The following is a 23,316-nucleotide window of genomic DNA, read 5'->3' as shown; positions in this document are numbered from 1 at the left end:
AGATCACACATCATTTGCATCATCACAGATTGAAAAGCATCTATACAGCCACTATACCATGTCTACATAATAACACCTGGAAGGATTTCAGAGAAAGTGCAGTGTGGCTTCCTGCACTCTAACAATTGCTGGGTTGTTTGGTTGACCCATTTGCTTGGTTACAGACATTGGGTCAATTAGTTGAGTTGTTTTCTTTGAAAACCACTGGGTTATCAATGCTGGGTGCTGGGTTATTGATGCTGGGTGCTGGGTTATTGATGCTGGGTGCTGGGTTATTGATGCTGGGTGCTGGGTTATTGATGCTGGGTGCTGGGTTATTGATGCTGGGGGCTGGGTTATTGATGCTGGGTGCTGGGTCATTGATGCTGGGTGCTGGGTTATTAATGCTGGGCGCTGGGTTATCGATGCTGGGTGCTGGGTCATTGATGCTGGGTGCTGGGTTATTGATGCTGGGTGCTGGGTTATTGAGGCTGGGTGCTGGGTTATCAATGCTGTGTGCTGGGTTATTTATGCTGGGTGCTGGGTTATCGATGCTGGGTGCTGGGTTATCGATGCTGGGTGCTGGGTTATTGATGCTGGGTTATCGAGATATGACCCAACGAGTCAGTTCAAAATAATTGGGGTGTGGCTTAGCAGGGGCATGGCTGTCGTATAGTTATTTCTGGCCACCCATGAGAGTAAATGTGATTCTGGTTCATCTGTTCTGTTGTATTGTTAACATATGTTAATGTTGAACAATGACAGTTTTGTAGCTTTAAAGAGGCTTACACAACTGTATGGGTTTCTTAAGAGCCTAAGCAAATCACAATAACCAAGGCTGTTCAGGTGTGACAGAAATGATTGGTATTTCAATGATAACAAAGGCTGTTCAGGTGTGACATAAATTATTGGTATTTCAATGATAACCAAGGCTGTTCAGGTGTGACAGAAATTATTGGTATTTCAATGATAACCAAGGCTGTTCAGGTGTGACAGAAAGGATTGGTATTTCAATGATAACCAAGGCTGTTCAGGTGTGACAGAAATTATTGGTATTTCAATGATAACCAAGGCTGTTCAGGTGTGACAGAAATTATTGGTATTTCAATGATAACCAAGGCTGTTCAGGTGTGACATAAATTATTGGTATTTCAATGATAACCAAGGCTGTTCAGGTGTGACAGAAATTATTGGTATTTCACTGATAACCAAGGCTGTACAGGTGTGGCAGAACGGGTGGTATTTCACTGATAACCAAGGCTGTTCAGGTGTGACAGAACGGGTGGTACTTAACTGATAACCGATGCTGTACAGGTGTGACAGAATGTGTGGTATTTCACTGATAACCAAGGCTGTACAGGTGTGACAGAACGTGTGGTATTTAACTGATAACCGATGCTGTACAGGTGTGACAGAACGTGTGGTATTTCACTGATAACCAAGGTTGTATAGGTGTGACAGAACGTGTGGTATTTCACAGATAACAAAGGCTGTTCAGGTGTGACAGAAAGGATTGGTATTTCAATGATAACCAAGGCTGTTCAGGCATGACAGGCAGGTGGTATTTCCCTGATAACCAAGGCTGTACAGGTGTGACAGACGGGTGGTATTTCACTGATAACCAAGGCTGTATAGGTGTTACAGACATGTGGTATTTCACTAATAACCAAGGCTGTACAGGTGTTACAGACGGGTGGTATTTCCCTGATAACCAAGGCTGTACAGGTGTTACAGACGGGTTGTATTTCACTGATAACCAAGGCTGTACAGGTGTGACAGACGGGTGGTATTTCACTGATAACCAAGGCTGTATAGGTGTGACAGACGGGTGGTATTTCACTAATAACCAAGGCTGTATAGGTGTGACAGACGGGTGGTATTTCACTGATAACCAAGGCTGTATAGGTGTGACAGACATGTGGTATTTCACTAATAACCATGGCTGTATAGGTGTGACAGACAGGTGGTATTTCACTGATAACCAAGGCTGTACAGGTGTGACAGACGGGTGGTATTTCACTGATAACCAAGGTTGAATAGGTGTGGCAGACGGGTGGTATTTCACTGATAACCAAGGCTGTACAGGTGTGACAGACGGGTGGTATTTCACTAATAATCAAGGCTGTACAGGTGTGACAGACGGGTGGTATTTCACTGATAACCAAGGTTGTATAGGTGTGGCAGACGGGTGGTATTTCACTGATAACCAAGGCTGTACAGGTGTGACAGAAGGGTCTGGTATTTCACTGATAACCAAGGCTGTACAGGCGTGACAGAATGGTCTGGTATTTCACCAACCAAAAGGGTAACCCACTTCCAAAATGAGCACCTCCCTACACAAAACAATATCTGGAACACACACACTGTAAAAAAAAGCTGTGAGGTACAATGTGTGTTGCGCCTCACATTCCGTGAAGTGGTGTAAATCAGGTAAATTAAATCAATGGCAGTAAAGATGAGGTAAGATGCTGTGTGTGTGCATGTGTGTGTGTGTGTGCTTGCATGCTTGCGTGTTTGAGGTACAATGTGGTAAGATACTGATCCTGGCAATCAGCATGATCTGCTCAGCATTTTTATTCCTACTAATGGTCAGCACCACGGGCACAGCTCCAAGCGTCAGATTTTTGAGACCATCATTCTGTCTGAGAAGGAAGGCTCAGTGACACTACCTGGAAACACACACACTTCACAGATGACGGCACAACTACTCCAGGGGTGATGTTCTGCGGTTTACCCTGTGCTGCTCATCATTCTGTCAGACATAGGAGCCTCTCTAAGGTGACACTAGCCTGGTCCCAGATTGGTTTGGATTGTCATGACACGGTCATATCCATGTCATAATATGTCATAACAGCTGACATATCTTTAAATATATCTTAGATTTTAGATTTTTCAATGTAGCCACCCTTTGCCTTAATGACAGCTTTGCACACTCTTGGCATTCTCTCAACCAGCTTCACCTGGAATGTCTTTCCAACAGTCTTGAAGGAGTTCCCACATATGCTGAGCACTTGATTGCTGCTTTTCCTTCACTCGTCGGTCCAACTCCTCCCAAAACATTTCAATTGGGTTGAGGTCGGGTGATTGTGGAGGCCAGGTCATCTGATGCAGCACTCCATCACTCTCCTTCTTGATCAAATAGCCCTTACACAGCATGAATGTGTGTTGGGTCATTGTCCTGTTGAAAACAAAGTATAGTCCCACTAAGCTCAAACCAGATGGGATGGTGTATCGCTGCAGAATGCTGTGGTAGCCATGCTACTTAAGTGTGCCTTGAATTCTAAATAAATCACAGACAGTGTCACCAGCAAAGCACCCCCACACCATCACACCTCCTCCTCCATGCTTCATGGTGGGAACCACACATGCGTAAATCATCCGTTTATTTGGACTCATCAGACGTAAGGACACATTTCCACCAGTCTAATGTCCATTGGTTGTGTTTCTTGGTCCAAGCAAGTCTCTTATTATTATTAGTAGTGGTTTCTTTGCAGCAATTCAACCACGAAGGCCTGATTCACACAGTCTCCTCTGAACAGTTGATTTGGATATTTGTCTGTTACTTGAACTCTGTGAAGCAATTATTTGGGCTGCAATTTCTGGTAAATCTGAGTCTTCCTTCCTGTGGCGGTCCTCATGAGAGCCACTTTCATCATAGCGCTTGATGGCTTTCGCGACTGCACTTAAAGTAATGATGACTGTCGTTTATCTTTGCTTATTTGAGCTGCTCTTGCCGTAATATGGACTTTGTATCTTCTGTATACCACTCCAACCTTGTCACAACACAACTGATTGTCTCAAATGCATTAAGAAGGAAAGAAATTCACACATTTTTTAACAAGGCACACCTGTAAATTGAAATACATTCCAGGTGACTACCTCATGAAGCTGGTTGAGAGAATGCCAAGATTGTGCAAAGCTGTCATCAAGGCAAAGGGTGGCTACTTTGAAGAATCTCAAATATATTTTGATTTGTTTAACAGTTTTTTTGGTTAATACCTTATTCCATATGTCTTCACTATTATTCTACAATGTTTAGAATAAATACATAAAAACCCTGTAATGATTAGGTGTCTCCAAACTTTGACTGGTACTGTATATGGAAAAATACACATTTTAAAATGTTGATCAATCGATTGGTCTAAAGAACAGATGACATTCGGTCTACCAATATTTTGTTTAGTTGGGGACAGCCCAAAACATTCCTAAAACATAATTTGACATTGATACTGTTGCCGCTTCCTGTATTTTTGATTTATAGCCGAGTGACAATACACCATTTTTAAAAGAGTTCATACTGTTTTGTACACTCATTGAAAATTGTGATATGTTGAAGACCAAGCGATTACAGTAACTCCGTGAACACGTGTCCAACTTCTGTTCAGATGACTTGTATTTTTTACATTTAGTACCTTATAAACTGCTCATGCACCAACGTTTACCAAGTGGTCATTAGAGACTGAAATTGATTAGCTTGCTCTAACGTAATCAATAGCATTCACAAATTGATCACGCATAACAATATAACTGGCAGACAGTACCCTATAAGTTAGTGTAAAAAACTTTACAGTATTGTCGTGTCTTTACTATCATTAAATGTGAAGAGTGTTATTTTATCAAATTAATAATCTATGTGTAATTAAAATTATGTGATTAAACATATCATGTAAACAAAATTAACCAGGAAGTCAGGGCACGAAGGAAAATGTCAATTTACAGAGCTATAATTTTCCAAATAGAACTCTTCAGATATTTTAATATCTGATCGATTAGTCATTCTCATTAATGTATTATTACCTCGTTAGTCTCATTCCAAACATTGTAAAATTATTGGTTATCTGCACAAACCCTAGCATAAATTATAAATAAGCAATGTACAAATTGGCTTAATTATTTATTTACTAACTAAATAATCACAGAAAAACATCACAAACAGTAGATATTGGTTACTAACAGTGATAGAAAAGTCCCTAGTGGGCTAAGCTGATATGACAGCTTGGTAGACAAAAGGAAAAGGTTGGGACTGAGAAAGAGCGGGAAAGACAAATGGATTCACTACACACAGTCTATAATTATATTAATTGAAATGCTAATCCTTTGCACATGAACAGCCGCTAATTAGAGAATAATTGCAATGTATATATATTTACACCCACATGTCGTTGTCTTCTCTGTTGGAATCATCAATCGTCCTGTAGGGTTCATCAGAGTCTCTGGTTAATTAAAGTCACAAAGCCATTGAAGTCACAAAGTATTTTATGGTTGTAGGTGGTTAGAATGGATACCTTCAGAGTACCATTCAGAAGTGTTCTCATAGAATATTTGCTTCGGAGGTTGTCGGGATGCTCATTCTAGGTTTACGTAATTTCTAGCTGCAGACTAGCAATTTGTGTCATCTAGAATTTGCTCTTTCTGTTGTGAATCGATAGTCTCAGAGTTGAACCATTTCCAGCCAATGCTCCACATGGGATGGTCTTCTAGTCGTATGGTTTGAATGGTCTTAACCATTCGAGACATCTGGCCTACCATGCGTCTCTTAACACAGTGTCCAAAGAAGGGCCAGACTGGTAATAAAGGTTGCAACATTGACGGCGGATCATTTTAGAAAGAGAGGGTCCAGATTGTCTAGCCCAGCTGATTTGTACGGGTCCAGGATTTGCAGCTCTTTCAGAACAACTTCTATCTGGATTTGGGTGAAGGAGAAGCTGGGGAGGCTTGGGCAAGTAGCTGCGTGGGGTGCGGATCTGTTGGCCAGGGTTGGGGTAAGGATCCTAGGACTAAACACCTCCCTCTGCAACTGGATCCTGGACTTCCTAACGGGCCGCCCCCAGGTGGTGAGGGTAGGGTACAACACATCTGCCATGCTGTTCCTCAACACTGGAGCCCCCCAGGGGTGCGTGCTCAGTCCCCTCCTGTACTCCCTGTTCACCCACAACTGCATGGCCAGGCATGACTCCAACACTATCATAAAGTTTGCAGATGACACAAAAGGTGGTAGTCCTGATCACCGACAATGACGAGACAGCCTACAGGAAGGAGGTCAGAGACCTGGCCGGGTGATGCCAGAATAACAACCTATCCCTCAACGTAACCAAGACTAAGGAGATGATTGTGGACTACCGGAAAATGAGGACAGAGCACGCCCCCATTCTCATCGATGAGGCTGTAGTGGAGCAGGTTGAGAGCTTCAAGTTCCTTGGTGTCCACATCACCAACAAACTAGAATGGTCCAAACACAACAAGAAAGTCGTGAAGAGAGCACGCCAAAGCCTATTCAGGAAACTAAAATAGATGTGGCATGGGTCCTGAGATCTTCAAAAGGTTCTACAGCTGGAACATCGAGAGCACTGGTTGCATCACTGCCTGGTACGGTAATTCCTCGGCCTCCGGCCGCAAGGTGTAACCGGTGTGAAATGGTAAGCAAGTTAGCGGTGGTGAGCGCTAATAGCGTTTCAATCGGTGAGGTCACTTGCTCTGAGACCTTGAAGTAGTGGTTCCCCTTGCTCTGCAAGGGCCTCTGCTTTTGTGGAGCGATGAGTAACGATGACTCGTGGGTGACTGTTGAAAATCCATTCAACTTTCTTCAAAGTCTCGCACCTGGACAGATTAGATTAGAATCTGCATTCTTTGGGGTCTCATGTGGTGCAACACAGAGTCTGGGGAGAGTAAACTGGGTTTTCTCCTGGGTCCAGGTGGGAGCCAGTCAGCAGTCAGCCTCTCTTTCTCCCCCAAGACCCTCCTCCCCATAAACACACAGTTATACTAGTGAAGGACTGTTCTCTCTCTCTCTCTCTCTCTCTCTCTCTCTCTCTCTCTCTCTCCCAAGCTTGATACACAGTCTGTATCAACACCTGAACAGGTGAGAGAACTTCACTGAGAGCAGGTTGATCCATGCTTCTTCTAAGTCTTATCTTGAACAGGTGCATGGTGAACTAACCAGGTTTTTCTCCAGAACCCAGGTATAGCCAGCCAGGAGCCAGCCTATCCTCTTCCCTCAAAATCCCTCTCCCCAGACGCACACATCAGGTCATCTGCACTGACTGTATGTCCCTCTCGTTAAGACCAAAATGTAAATATACAATCAACAGTGATGGACTGTTCTCTCTCCTGTAGAGCTGGATACACAGTCCATATGAAACTGTCCTAAGTATCAACACCTGGACAGATGAGAACATTTCTCTACGAGCTGGGCCTACATTCTCCTGAGCCCCTGTCTGCTCACTTTGACCCAGTCAGCCAGCCAGCCTCCCTTTTCTCCCAAGACCCCTCTCTCCAGACACACAGCCTCTTCAGTGAAGCTGATTATTAAGTCTGTATGAAACATTTCTCCTTAGAAGACACCTGGACATATAACTACTCAGACCAGGGCCTCCATTTTCCTGAGTCTCAGTATGATGTCCTCATCTGGAACAGGTGCATAGTGAACTGGGTTTTCTCTAGTGTAACCATCCAGGAAGCAGGCAGGTCATGGAAGACAGAGCACAGCACAGCCTACATCCCTCCATCTACCCTTCCTCCCCCAGGGCCCTTCTCTCCCCAGACACACACAGCCCCCATCCCTCCATCTTCGCATCCATCTACCCCCTTCCCATAGGAACCCTCTCCTTTCTCCCTAGACACCCACAGCTCTCTCTGGGTAACATCAGTGTGGGGGCTAGTGCCTGGATAATTTATTATCCTTGACTGCTGTGGGAGACACTGTGTGGTGGGAGACCAGCTATAATGGAGGGTAGATAGAGCATATCTACATCCCAAATAGCACTCTATTCCCTATCCAGTGCAGTACGTTTGACCAGGGCCCATACGGCTCTAGTCAAAAGTACTGGACTATGTAGGGAATAGAGTGCCATTTGGGACACACACCATATCCCAGCTAAAGGAGATGGAAACTTCTCTTCTTACCAGGCAGTATGTCATGAGTGGAGCTGCACCAAAAACAGGATGAACCCCAAATAGCACCCGTTTCCTTATAAAGTGTGCTACCTTTGACCAAGGCCCGTAGAACTAGGCAAAGTTAGTACACTATATATAGGGACGTCAAAGGTTCAGGCTACTGCACAAAACAAACAGAAACTCTAGTCTCTACAGCGCCGGTTAAATTGTGTTTAAGAGCATTTTTGAACTCTCTAAATGGTTTAAATGACTGAGAAATAGATGTCATTGTTGCAATAGTTTGTGAGTGGGCAGCATTCATCCTCAATTGACATGTTGAATTATTTTGCCATATTACACTATGTTTTGCCTAATTTCCCTAATGTGGACAGTTTGTGTTACTACACTATAAAAGAAAAACAGTTGTTTTTACGGTAACTTACTGGCACCTGTAAGTTACTGTAAAAAAAAAGGATGGAGGTTGAGAGCCTAGAGAGAGCAAAGAAAGACTTGGCCAAACTCCTAAATCCCCAAAATGGGAGAATTAAACAATATTTCTACCTATGAGAATGTGGGAATGGTCCGTGGACACTTAAGGGACAGTCATTTTGAGTGTGTTTCATGCGGTGATCTCATGAAGGACAGGAAATATACAGAACTGTACCTCTGAATGTATCCATTTCTCAATTATGGGGTTTGCATCTAATTCTTGTATAAAAATGAATGAGTAAAGATTAAACTATTTGTGAAATGATGTAATGTGATGTTAACTTTTAAAATTAGAGAATTGTCTTCCATATTATTATTATAATGTATTATTTTTACCTTTATTTAACTAGGCAAGTCAGTTAAGAACAAATTCTTATTTTCAATGACGGCTTTGGAACAGTGGGTTAACTGCCTTGTTCAGGGGCAAAACTACAAATTTTGACCATGTCAGCTCGGTGATTCGATCTTGCAACCTTTCGTTACAAGTCCAATGCTCTAACCACTAGGTTACCTGCCGATAGTCAGTGGCCACGCCCCCGTGAGGCAAGCCATTACATCAGTTATCATGGAACTGCCTTTTCTACTGAAATACTACCTGTGACGAAAGGTATATTTCATGTTTAATGACCTCTCTGGGATATGTGGGACGCTAGTGTCCCACCTGGCCAAAAGCCAGTGAAAATACAGTACGCCAAATTCAAATAAATTACTATAAAAATCAAACTTCCATGAAATCACACATGCAAGATACCAAATTAAAGCTACACTTGTTGTGAATCCAGCATGTCAGATTTCAAAAAGGCTTTTCGGCGAAAGTAAACTATGTTATTATCTGAGGATAGCACCTCCGTAAACAAAGACAGACAAACATATTTCAACCCTGCAGGCGCGACACAAAACGCAGAAATCTCCTTCCAGGCTCATATTAAACATCTCCAAATCATAATTAAATCTAGAATCATCTTCCTATTTCGCAACAAAGCCTCCGTCACTCATGCCGCCAAACTTACCCTCGTAAAACATTCTATCCTACCGATCCTCGACTTCAGCTATGTCATCTACAAAATAGCTTCCAATACTCTACTCAGCAAACTGGATGCAGTCTATCATAGTGCCATCCGTTTTGTCACCAATGCCCCATATACCACCCAACACTGCGACCTGTATGCTCTAGTCGGCTGGCCCTTGCTACATATTCGTTGGCAGACCCACTGGCTCCAGGTCATCCAAAGCCAACACCTCTTTTGGCCGACTTTCCTTCCAGTTCTCTGCTGCCAATGACTGGAACGAATTGCAAACATTTCTGAAGTTGGAGACTTATATCTCTCTCACTAACTTTAAACATCAGCTATCTGAGCAGCAAACCGATCACTGCAGCTGTACATAGCCCATCTTTAAATAGCCCACCCAATCTACCTACCTCATCCCCATATTTTTTAAATGTACTTTTCTGCTCTTTTGCACACTAGTATTTCTACTTGCACATCACCATCTGTTCATCTGTCACTCCAGTGTAATTGTAATTACTTCGCTACTATGGCCTATTTATTGCCTACCTCCTCACGCCATTTGCCCACACTGTATATATACATTATTTTTTTTTTATTGTGTTATTGACTGTACGCTTGTTTATTCCATGTGTAACTCTGTGTTGTTGTTTGTGTCACACTGGTTTGCTTTATCTTGGCCAGGTCACAGTTGTAAATGGGAACTTGTTCTCAACTGGCCTACCTGGTTAAATAAAGGTGAAATCATTATATATATATTTTTTTAAATTAGTGATGAGCTTTGATGATTCTATGGTGTTGAACGCTGAGCTGTAGTCAATGAATAGCATTCTCACATTGGTGTTCCTTTTGTCCATGTGGGAAAGGGCAGCGTGGAGTGCAATAGAGATTGCAACATCTGTGGATCTGTTTGGCTGTTATGCAAATTCGAGTGGGTCTACGGTTTCTGTGATAATGGTGTTGTTGTGAGCCCTTACCAGCCTTTCAAAACACTTCATGACTACGGACGTGAGTGCTACGGGTCTGTAGTCATTTAGGCAAGTTGCCTTCGTGTTCTTGGGCACAGGGACTATGGTGGTCTGCTTGAAACATGTTTATATTACAGACTCAATCAGGGACATGTTGAAAATGTCAGTGAAGACACCTGCCAGTTGGTCAGCACATTCCCGCAGCACACGTCCTGGTAATCCGTCTGGCCCCGCAGCCTTGTGAATGTTGACCTGTTTAAAGGTCTTACTCACGTCGGCTACGGAGAGGGTGATCACACAGTCGTCCGGAACAGCTGATACTCTCATGCATGCCTTCTAGTCAGCTTCACTGTTCATGCCTTGTACATGGGAAAGGTGCTGTGTGGGAAGATTGAGGGAGGCTGTGCTCTGACTCTCGTGGCCTGGCTGGTTCACCTTAGCCTGTGTACCAGTCTGTTTGTGCTATCATTCCACTTTTTACCAGTCATTAACAAGGAGTGTCAAGAAGGGGAGTGATAGTACAGACAGACTGGTACCCAGGCTAGGTTCACTTAGCCCTGGAGAAAACCAGGTTCACTCTGAACTCTCAGAGATGTTACCAGTGCAGATACTGTACATCATGACTTAGAAGAAAAGTTTTGTATTCCCTTTTAAGGTTTTGTATGGACGTAATAACCAGATTCACTAGAGAAAAAGAAAACACTACATATCCTTAGACACGCACACACGTTAACCCGGTGAATTAGAACCTTAGTGGGCAGGGATTTACCCAGGGGACTGGCCAGGCAGGACACACATCAACTAGGAAGGGAAGGAACACTCAGGACAGAACCGGATCACAAATCCACATTATAACACTCTTAGGCATCCTTCCACAGAGGACATGATATAAAACAATAAACCATCCACAGCATAGTGATGGGGTATAACTGTACCCTAGCTGATGATATGAGAGAAATATTCAAGGAAATGTGTGTTATGTGCAGTGTGTCCCCTTATGAAAAAAAGAGTGCAATATAACTGCAGTATGCTGCAACTACTGCATACAAAATATGTTTTTTTAACTGCAGTCATTTTGCAGTGTAATTGCAGTTAGAGTGTAGTATAACTGCAGTTCACTGCAGTTATTCTGCAATTACGGCATTCAAAATACCAGTCGACTGCAGTTACTGCACTGTTACTGCAGTTTCAAAACTGCAATCTTTTTTTGTAAGTGTGTGTGTGACTACTCTGTGGAGGCATTATGAAATTCAAACAGTAGCTAATTTAATTCTTGCTGAGCCTATTTCTGTCAATATTTACTAGCAGCAGGGGCCTCTTGCTTCTGTGGTCAAATAACACTAGCAACATGTGCAACAGACCCATAAGCTACTGATAATGCATGAGGGTAAAGAGATGTGGAGAGTGAACTGTTTTGGCATATCTGAGGAAGAAAGAGGACACGTACAGTACACACTTTGTAGCTAGCTGACTTACGTCTCTTTGGCTGACCATGTTTGTGTTTTAGTGAGATTAACATCAGCGGGTGGTTTTCAATGTGTTATGGAAGCTGTATTGGTTTAGTGTAATTCAAATCTGACCTCATGGCGACTTAACTGTGTAAGGTGACATGACACATGGCTGCTATTAGCCCATCACAGCTAACTAGCCGGCACAACACAGCTAACTAGCCCACCACAGCTGACTAGTGCAACACAACTAACTAGCTAGCACACAACAGATAACTAACTAGTTCAACACAGCTAACTAGCTAGCACAACACAGTTAACTAGCTAGCACACCACAGCTAACTAGCTAGCACACAACAGCTAACTAGCGCAATACAGCTAACTAGCTAGCACACCACAGCCCACTTAGTAGGACTAACACGTATGTGTCTTTCTGTCTCTGTGTTTTCAGTTGACGGCTGCATACACAAAGCGGCAGGCTCCTGTCTGTATGAAGAATGCATCACACTCAATGGCTGTGAAACCGGCAACGCCAAGATCACCTGTGGCTACGACCTACCGGCTAAATGTGAGTACCGTTTAATCCATTATTATCCCTGTTCCAATTTTCCCTGCCATGGGTGCTGTTTTGATGCTACATCCTACACTATGCTGCATTTGTGTCCTTTACAATACCTGCAATGAATATGGTTAATTCTATATGGTGCATACCAGCTCTTTCTATATGATATGTGAAACGCTGGGACATGATGATGCTTCTATGCATTACATCCAATCGGATCATTGTAACAACATGACTGCCAACCTAATTATCACTACACCACCCACCCACTAGCTACAAGATCCCAGTTAACATACCCACCCCATAGGAACAATTGGTTGCAATGATGTCCAGTGTATCCCTTCTGTAAGACATTGTTGCCAGTGATGTCTGCAACATTACATAATGACTACACTGACATTGTGAATCACCCCACTGCCTCACTGCATACTGAATTACATTGGGGACATTTGAGTCATTTTAGGATGAATCCTATCAATCAGTCCATCGAGTTTACAGTTGCTTGCACACTTTATTTCTTTATTTTTGGATATAGAACGACAGTTCCATCATCATTTATTAGTAGTGATTGGCCATTACTGATGAATGGGCTCTTATTATTAACAGAGTCATTATCATTATGATGGGTAGGTGCTTGTTCTACGCCCTGTTGGAGGTTCCATCTGTACACAAAGTCTGCATCCCAAATGGCACACTATTCCCCTTTACAGTGCACATTGGTTCTGGTCAAACACTGCACTATATATGGAATAGGGTGCCATCTGCAAACAAATAAAGACATTAAGGGAAACATTTGGTAGTAACTTGATTGATATTTTATCCTTGATTTATCCAGTTAACGGTTCACATAACTCTCCTCTTGGTGAGTTATGGAGATCGTCATTCCATAGAAGGCTGCCGTTGTTTTAGGCTTTTTCAGGGAAGGAGGTATATAACATACATTTGTCTGCGAGTGTGATAGAGAGAGAGAGAGAGAGAGAGAGAGAGAGAGAGAGAGAGAGAGAGAGACAGAGAGAGAGAGAGAGAGAGAGAGAGAGAGAGAAAGAGAGAAAGAGAGAGAAAGAGAGAGAGAAAGAGAGACAGAGAGAGAGAGAGAGAGAGAGAGAGAGAGAAAGAGAGAGAGATAGAAAGAGAGAGAGAGAGAAAGAGGGACAAAGAGAGAGAGAGAGAGAGAGAGAGAGAGAGAAAGAGAGAGAGAGAGAGAGAGATAGAGAGAGAGTGGGGGAGAGAAAGAGAGAGAGAGAGAGAGAGAGAGAGAGAGAGAGAAAGAGAGGGACAGAGAGAGAGAGAGAGAGAGAGAGAGAGAGAGAGAGAGAGAGAGAGAGAGAGGGACAGAAAGAGAGAGAGATATTAATCTGGTAATGGATGAAGAGGTGTGTCTGTGGACACATCTAGATTGGGGGAGTGATAAGGGTGATAGATGACCATTGGTAATTATTTCTAATGCACCTGCCACACTTAAAAAGGTGCCACAAACAAAGCTGGAATAATATGGTCGTGTTAGGGTTGGGGTTTATAGTTGTATAGTTGTATAGCTTTGGTACAGTTCTGTCAAACTGTATTAAACTTCCCAGTGGTAGTGTCATTTCCCTGAATAGTTTCTGTAAGACAGAGAGATGGATGCCTCCCAAATTGCACCCTATTCTATATATAGTGTACTACTTTTGTCCAGAGCCCTATAAGCCCTGGTTGAAAGTAGTGCCCTATAAAGGGAATAAGGTGGCATTTGGGACTGACCCAGAAAAAGGACCCAGAGAGCCTGTGAAATTAGAAGAGGGTTGCAAGCAAATGAAAGTTGTGGAGAAATTGGTTTGTGTTTAATGTGTCTTAAAGCTGTCAAACAAGCCAAGCAGATAAACCAATGAGTCATGCAGGATGATAGACAGACAGGTGGTTCCATTGATTGCTATGGAAAATACACGTGCACACACAGTCTGTTCCATTTTCTGCTATGGCAACACTGCCTGACACTTCCATAACAATTTAATAACATATGTCAAATGTCATAGTTTAATAACTTACTATGTCACGATATCACAAACAATCTCGGGCTGTGGACACATCTTCTGTAGGGGAGAGTGGTTTAAGTTTTTTTTACATTCAGCATCACTCCATCAAGGGAAATATAGCATTCTTTCAAACAAAGATGTCGAGATATATTTCAGGATGTTGTGTATCCCTAGAAATAATCAGAATTCATGTAAACATTACAGTTTTGAAAACATAGCTTGTCCAACAAAAGTGGTATCTTGGCACAATTTAGCTTGCGGGAAAGGGGAAGTTAGGCCACCTACACATTTCTGTACTGAATGAAATATTACCACCACCTCTTTAAAACCATAGCTATCTGTATTTCCCAAACACAATTCAACACAATCACACTTGTTTTTTTTGTTGTCTTTTAATTATTTTAAGCATCTTTTAACACAGGCTTAACAGCTAACAAACACTTTGTACTTTTTAAAATACATTTAACATAGGCCAGGCCTTGTTTTTACTAATTGTATATAAAAAGAAAAACTGAAATATCACATTTACATAAGAATTCAGACCCTTTACTCAGTACTTTGTTGAAGCACCTTTGGCAGTGATTACAGCCTTAAGTCTTCTTGGGTATGACGCTTCAAGCTTGGCACTAGAGGTTTTACAACGCCGATACCGATTATTGGAGGACCAAAAAAAGCCGATACTGATTAATCGGCCAATTTTTTATTTATTTGTAATAATGACAATTACAAAAATACTGAATGAACACTTATTTTAACTTAATGTAATACATCAATAAAAATCTATTTAGCCTCAAATAAATAATGAAACATGTTCAATTTGGTTTAAATAATGCAAAAACAAAGTGTTGGAGAAGTAAAAGTGCAATATGTGCCATGTAAAAAAGCTAACGTTTGAGTTCCTTCCTCAGAACATGACAACATATGAAAGTTGGTGGTTCCTTTTAACATGAGACTTCAATATTCCAAGGTAAGAGGTTTTAGGTTGTAGTTAATATAGTATGTATAGGACTATTTCTCTCTATACCATTTGTATTTCATATACCTTTGACTATTGGATGTTCTTATAGGCACTATAATAGTGCCAGTGTAATAGTATAGCTTCCGTCCCTCTCCTCGCCCCTACCTGGGCTCGAACCAGGAACACATCGAAAACAGCCACACTCGAAGCAGCGTTACCCATCGCTCCACAAAGCCGCGGCCCTTACAGAGCAAGGGGAATAACTACTCCAAGTCTCAGAGCGAGTGACGTTTGAAACACTATTAGCGCGCACCCCGCTAACTAGCTAGCCATTTCACATTGGTTAACGCAAGAGAAGTGACACAATTTCACCTGGTTAATATTGCCTGCTAACCTGGATTTCTTTTAGCTAAATATGCAGGTTTAAAAATACACTGCTAAAAAAAATAAAGGGAACACTTAAACAACACAATGTAACTCCAAGTCAATCACACTTCTGTGAAATCAAGCTGTCCACTTAGGAAGCAACACTGATTGACAATACATTTCACATGCTGTTGTGCAAATGGAATAGACAACAGGTGGAAATTATAGGCAATTAGCAAGACACCCCCAATAAAGGAGTGGTTCTGCAGGTGGTGACCACAGACCACTTCTCAGTTCCTATGCTTCCTGGCTGATGTTTTGGTCACTTTTGAATGCTGGCGGTGCTTTCACTCTAGTTGTGTCATGAGACGGAGTCTACAACCCACACAAGTGGCTCAGGTAGTGCAGCTCATCCAGGATGGCACATCAATGCGAGCTGTGGCAAGAAGGTTTGCTGTGTCTGTCAGCGTAGTGTCCAGAGCATGGAGGCACTACCAGGAGACAGGCCAGTACATCAGTAGACGTAGGAGGGCAACAACCCAGCAGCAGGACCGCTACCTCCGCCTTTGTGCAAGGAGGAGCAGGAGGAGCACTGCCAGAGCCCTGCAAAATGACCTCTAGCAGGCCACAAATGTGCATGTGTCTGCTCAAACGGTCAGAAACAGACTCCATGAGGGTGGTATGAGGGCCCGACGTCCACAGGTGGGGGTTGTGCTTACAGCCCAACACTGTGCAGGACGTTTGGCATTTGCCAGAGAACACCAAGATTGGCAAATTTGCCAGGTGCGACCTGTGCTCTTCACAGATGAAAGCAGGTTCACACTGAGCACATGTGACAGACGTGACAGAGTCTGGAGACGCCGTGGAGAACGTTTTGCTGCCTGCAACATCCGCCAGCATGACTGGTTTGGTGGTGGGTCAGTCATGGTGTGGGGTGGCATTTCTTTGGGGGGCCGCACAGCCCTCCATGTGCTCGCCAGAGGTAGCTCGCCTGAGATGAGATCCTCAGACCCCTTGTGAGACCATATGCTGGTGCGGTTGCCCCTGGGTTCCTCCTAATGCAAGACAATGCTAGACCTCATGTGGCTGGAGTGTGTCAGCAGTTCCTGCACGAGGTAGGCATTGATGCTATGGACTGGCCCACCCGTTCCCCAGACCTGAATCCAATTGAGGACATCATGTCTCGCTCCATCCACCAATGCCACGTTGCACCACAGACTGTCCAGGAGTTGGCGGATGCTTTAGTCCAGGTCTGGGAGGAGATCCCTCAGGAGACCATCCGCCACCTCATCAGGAGCATGCCCAGGCGTTGTAGGGAGGTCATACAGGCACGTGGAGGCCACACACACTACCTAGCCTAATTTTGACTTGTTTTAAGGACATTCAGCCTGTAGTGTGGTTTTCCACTTTCATTTTGAGTGTGACTCCAAATCCAGACCTCCATGGATTGATACATTTGATTTCCATTGATAATTTTTGTGTGATTTTGTTGTCAGCACACTCAACTATGTAAAGAAAAAAGTATTTAATAAGAATATTTCATTCATTCAGATCTAGGATGTGTTATTTTAGTTTTCCCTTTATTTTTTTGAGCAGTGTATATACTTCTGTGTATTGATTTTAAGAAAGGCATTGGGGTTTTTGGTTAGGTACAGTCGTCCAACGATGTTAAGTCATCCTCCAGCGTTGCATCGATTATATGCAACGCAGGACACGCTAGATAAACTAGTAATATCATCAACCATGTGCAATTCTGACTAGTGATTGATTGATTGTTTTTTATAAGATAAGTTTAATGCTAGCTAGCAACTTACTTTGGCTTCTACTGCAATCGTGTAACAGGCAGTCTCCTTGTGGAGTGACTGTAAGGTTGCAAGATTTGTTCCCCGAGCTGACACGGTGAAAATCTGTCGTTCTGCCCCTGAAGAAGGCAGTTAACCCACCGTTCCTAGACCGATTGTTATGAAAACTTGAAATCGGCCCTAATTAGTCGGCCATTCCGATTAATCAGTCGACCTGTACTTGGCACACCTGTATTTGGGGAGTTTCTCCCATTCTTCTCTACAGATCCTCTCAAGCTCTGTCAGGTTTGATGGGGAGCGTTGCTGCACAGCTATTTTTAGGTCTCTCCAGAGATCTTAGATTGGGTTCACGTCCCGGCTCTGGCTGGGCAACTCAATATTTATATTATTCAGATATTCAGAGATTTGTCCTGAAGCTACTCCTGCATTGTCTTGGCTGTGTGCCTACGGTTGTTGTTCTGTTGGAAGGTGAACCTTCGACCCAGTGTGAGGTCCTGAGCACTCTGGAGCAGGTTTTCATCAAGGATCTCTCTGTATCTTGCTCCGTTCATCTTTCCCTCAATCCTGACTAGTCTCCCAGTCCCTGCCGCTGAAAAACATCCCCACAGCATGATGCTGCCACCACCATGCTTCACAGTAGGCATGGTGCCAGGTTTCCTCCAGATGTGACGCTTGTCATTCACGCCAAAACTTTTCATCAGACCAGAGAATCTTGTTTCTCATGGACTGAGAGGCATTAGGTGCCTTTTGGCAAACTCCAAGCGGGCTGTCATGTGCCTTTTACTGAGGAGTGGCTTCCGTGTGGCCACTCTACCATAATGTCCTGATTTGTGGAGTGCTGCAGAGATTGTTGTCCTTCTGGAAGGTTCTCCCATCTCCCAGAGGATCTCTGGAGCTCTGTCGGAGTGACCATCGGGTTCTTGGTCACCTTCCTGACCAAGACCCTTCTCCCCCGATTACTCGTGGTGGTTCCAAACGTATTTAATTTAAGAATGATAGAGGCCACTGTGTTCTTGGGGGATCTTCAGTGTTGCAGACATGTTTTGTTTCCCTTCCCTCGATCTGTGTTTCGACACAATCCTGCCTCGGATCTCTACGGACAATTCCTTCATTTTTGCTCTGACATGCACTGTCAACTGTAGGACCTTATATAGATAGGTGTGTGCCTTTCCAAATCATGTCCAATCTATTTAATTTACCACAGGTGGACTACAAACAACTTGTAGAAACATCTCAAAGATGATTAATGGAAATAGGATATACCTGAGCTCAATTTCGAGTCTCATCGCAAAGGGTCTGAATACTTATGTAAATAAGGTATTTCTGTTTTTTTTTTTTTTTTTAATACATTTGCAGAAATGTATAAAAACAACTGTTTTTGCTTTGTCATTATGGGTTATTGTGTGTAGATTGCTGAGATGTTTTTATTTAATACATTTTAGAATAAGGCTGTAATGTAACAAAATGTGGAAAAAGTCAAGGGGTCTGAATACTTTGCGAATGAACTTTATATTTGTTAGTACAGTGTCCAGTAGAGGTTGGTGTTTTGAAGCAGCTTGGAATCGAGAAAATACTGGAACCAAGGCGAAATCAGTGGAATCTCGGATTTTGCAACACACGGTTTGAAAAAGCATGTGATCAAACGAAGCTTTGGACATCATTGATGACGTACTTCTGATAAAGTGATCCACGCATCGGCACACTGCTTCGAAGTTAGCTGCTTAGTGATTTTGACACATGCCTCGGAGCTCCGGTATCAAACGTAACATCACTAGATATTTCTGTTTAAAGGGAGGAGAGTGTCAAGTGCCTCAGTGTGTGAGCATTTCTTGGAAAAACGCAACTAAATAAGTAAACATGTTTATCACGGACACACTACGGCTCTGTGGGCAGCAACACAACAACATGCTTTAGCTTGTTATGTTCTCTGTAAAATACCTATAATTGTGTGGTTTCCCTCTTCTGACCCTATGACTAAAAAAGACCAGCTGTATTCTAATCTTCAATCTATATCTAAATTGCCTGTAGCTATATGGCCTTCCTCTCCAAACTCTTCACAGAAAAACCTGTGTTTTGTGTCCTTTGTTTTGACTCTTTCTTCCCCATCATCAAGGTCCTAACACGGCCCTAACATGGTCCTAACACGGTCCTAACACGGTCCTAACACGGTCCTAACACGGCCCTAACATGGTCCTAACACGGCCCTAACATGGCCCTAACACAGCCCTAACACGGTCCTAACATGGTCCTAACATGGTCCTAACACGGTCCTAACATGGTCCTAACATGGTCCTAACACAGTCCTAACATGGTCCTAACATGGTCCTAACATGGTCCTAACACGGCCATAACACAGCCCTAACACGGTCCTAACACGGTCCTAACATGGTCCTAACATGGTCCTAACGCAGCCCTAACACGGCCCTAACACAGCCCTAACACGGTCCTAACACGGTCCTAACATGGTCCTAACACGGTCCTAACACGGCCCTAACACGGTCCTAACATGGTCCTAACACAGTCCTAACACGGTCCTAACACGGCCCTAACATGGTCCTAACATGGTCCAACAGATAAAAATACACCTTATGGAACAGCTGGACTGTGAAGAGTTACACACACACAGGTACAGACAATTAAGTCAGCCCCTTTCACCTCTCAGAGGGGTTGGGTTAAATTTTGAAGACACATTTCAGTTGAATGTATTCAGTTATACAACAGACTAGGTTTCCCCCTTCCCCCTTCATTTCCCTTAATACGGTCCTAACACAGTCCTAACACAGTCTTAATATGGTCCCAACACTGTCCTAACACAGTCCTAATGCGCTCCTAAAGCGGTCCTAAAGCGGTCCTAACACGGTCCTAATGCGCTCCTAAAGCAGTCCTAAAGCGGTCCTAAAGCGGTCCTAACACGGTCCTAATGCGCTCCTAAAGCGGTTCTAACACAGTCCTAATGCGCTCCTAAAGCGGTCCTAAAGCGGTCCTAACACGGTCCTAATGCGCTCCTAAAGCGGTCCTAAAGCGGTCCTAAAGCAGTCCTAACACAGTCCTAACGGGCTCCTAAAGCAGTCCTAAAATGCTCCTAACACAGCCTTAATGCGGTCCTAACACAGCCTTAATGCGGTCCTAACACGGTCCTAACACAGTCCTAAAGCGGTCCTAACACAGTCCTAAAGCGGTCCTAACACAGTCCTAATGCGCTCCTAAAGCGGTCCTAACACAGTCCTAAAGTGGTCCTAACACAGTCCTAACACAGCCTTAATGCAGTCCTAACACGGTCCTAACACAGTCCTAAAGCGGTCCTAACACAGTCCTAAAGCGGTCCTAACACAGTCCTAATGCGCTCCTAAAGCGGTCCTAACACAGTCCTAAAGCGGTCCTAACACGGTCCTAACACAGTCCTAAAGAGGTCCTAACACAGTCCTAATGCGCTCCTAAAGCGGTCCTAAAGCAGTCCTAACACAGTCCTAAAGAGGTCCTAACACAGTCCTAAAGCGGTCCTAACACAGTCCTAAAGAGGTCCTAACACAGTCCTAATGCGCTCCTAAAGCGGTCCTAAAGCAGTCCTAACACAGTCCTAAAGCGGTCCTAAAATGCTCCTAACACAACCTTAATGCGGTCCTAACACAGTCCTAACACGGTCCTAAAGCGGTCCTAACACAGTCCTAACACAGCCTAAATACAGTCCTAACACAGTCCTAATGCGCTCCTAAAGCGGTCCTAAAGCAGTCCTAACACAGTCCTAACGCGCTCCTAAAGCGGTCCTAAAATGCTCCTAACACAGCCTTAATGCGGTCCTAACACAGTCCTAACACGGTCCTAAAGCGGTCCTAACACAGTCCTAACACAGTCCTAACACGCTCTTAAAGCAGTCCTAACATTGTCCCTCTCCACCATTGTGAGCGTGGCCTGCACCACTACCCCAGGTCCCTGACAGGACAGTCCAGGATTAGCATTAATGGCTGTTAATTAACTGAATGCATTCAACTGAAACGTGTCTTCTGCATTTCTGTGAATCAGAGAGGTGCGGGGGGCTGCCTTAATCGACATCCGCGGGAACAGTGTGTTAAGCCTTGCTCATGGGCAGAATGACAGATTTTTACCTTGTCCGCTTGGGGATTTGATCCAGCAACCTTCCCAGACAGGTGTGTGTCTTTCCAAATCATGTCCAATCAATTGAATTTACCACGGGTGGACTCCAATCAAGTCGTTGAAACATCTCAAGGATGATCAATGGAAACAGGATACACCTGAGCTCAATTTTGAGTCTCGTAGCAAAGGGTCTGAATACTTAAGTAAGGTATTTAAAAAAATATTTTTATTTTTTTTAATGTGCAAACATTTATAAAAACTTGTTTCACTTTGTCATTATGGGGTATTGTGTGTAGATTGATGAGGGACCGTTTTTATTTCATCATTTTTATTGAATAAGACTGTAACGTAACAAAATGTGGAAAAGGTCAATATGAATATGAGTTTGGAATGCATCAGAAAAAAGAGAACAGCAAATTGATTGAAATAAGTCTTGTCAGTTAGTTTTCTCTTTAATACAACACTTCTCTCTTGCTAAACACACCCCAAAAAAGTATATTTATTTTGTTCCTCTTGTTCTCATCGCTGTCGTCCTTACTATTTTCATTGTTGACTGCTCTTGGAAATTGACAGCTTTTTTGACTTCACTCTATCTTCCTTCTTTCTGTCTGTGAATGCTAGGCTTTATCTAAATAACTATTATCTATGGTTCCTTCCCAAATGGCACATTATTCCCTATATAATGCACTACTTTTCACCAGAACCATGTTCCCTGTTTGAAAGTAGTGCACTATGTAAGAAATAGGGTTCCATTTGGAACTTAGCCTCTATCTGAAGTCTCTATCAGAAGTCTTTCAGACGTTCATATTATTTTCTTTTTTGTAATGAATTGTCCTTGTGTGACTTAATATTTGTTGTCCTCTGCCTACGCAGCCATTGTGAGCCTGTCTCTATTGAGTGTTCTGTGCTCATTTGATCAATTCAGAAGAACCTCACAAAACATTCTCGTTCCCCTCACAAAATGAACAAAACAGTTACAATGCCGAAGACAAACAGTGGTACAAAGGTTTGTATTGAGTTTCATTTTGATTTGCTGGCAATCAACATTTCCTCATTTGTTTTGATTGACATGAGATCTTCTCATGCTTTGCTCAGCATGGTTTGTATTTCCTGCTTTGCCCCTTTTTATACACACACACACACACACGCACACGCGCACGCACACGCACACACACACGCACGCACGCACACACACACACACACACACACACACACACACACACACACACACACACACACACACACACACACACACACACGCACACACGCACGCACGCACGCACACACACACACACACACACACACACACACACACACACACACACACACACACACACACTTATATAATAAATAATACATATAGATTTAGGATCATCATTTGACCTATATTGTCACAGCAAAATAATCCTACAGCAACAGGATTTGACTTCATAATGTTGCTTGATCGGTGGTTAGGCTATTAGCTGTCCAAAAGTAGGCTACTTGAAAAGTACAATATTGTTCATTTAACTGTGTGTTAGTGTGGGTTGTCAGTCACTTTTTTTTTCAGCATCAAAATAGTAATCAAAATAAAATCCTACATCTGTAGAAAATATGTATGGAATATTTGGATTTGGCATGTGCTGTTTAGTTCAAGGCTTGCCTACGTGTGTACATATAAAGGATTTAGACTCTCTAGTTTTTCATACAAACACACAATTATGTACTCTCCCCCGGGCTAATGTAAATGAAGTGGACTTATTGAAATTGAAATCAAGCTAATTC

At 43.1% G+C, this 23,316-nt stretch overlaps 1 protein-coding gene across 2 annotated transcripts in view; it reads left to right on the top strand.

Moving 5' to 3' along the window:
• The window catches only part of macrod2 (mono-ADP ribosylhydrolase 2), a 1,190,608-nt gene that overhangs the window by 473,697 nt on the left and 693,595 nt on the right, over nucleotides 1–23,316 (top strand). For both annotated transcript variants that reach the window (XM_036960545.1, XM_036960544.1), the window contains exon 5: nucleotides 12,215–12,331. In XM_036960545.1, coding sequence (XP_036816440.1) covers nucleotides 12,215–12,331 — 117 coding nt within the window. The remainder of the gene's footprint in view (nucleotides 1–12,214; nucleotides 12,332–23,316) is intronic.

Source organism: Oncorhynchus mykiss, chromosome 23 (genome assembly GCF_013265735.2).
Source record: "Oncorhynchus mykiss isolate Arlee chromosome 23, USDA_OmykA_1.1, whole genome shotgun sequence".
NCBI classification, from domain to species: Eukaryota; Metazoa; Chordata; class Actinopteri; order Salmoniformes; family Salmonidae; genus Oncorhynchus; species Oncorhynchus mykiss.
Note: the sequence above shows the minus strand (reverse complement) of the source record. Positions and strands in the feature narration are given on the sequence as shown.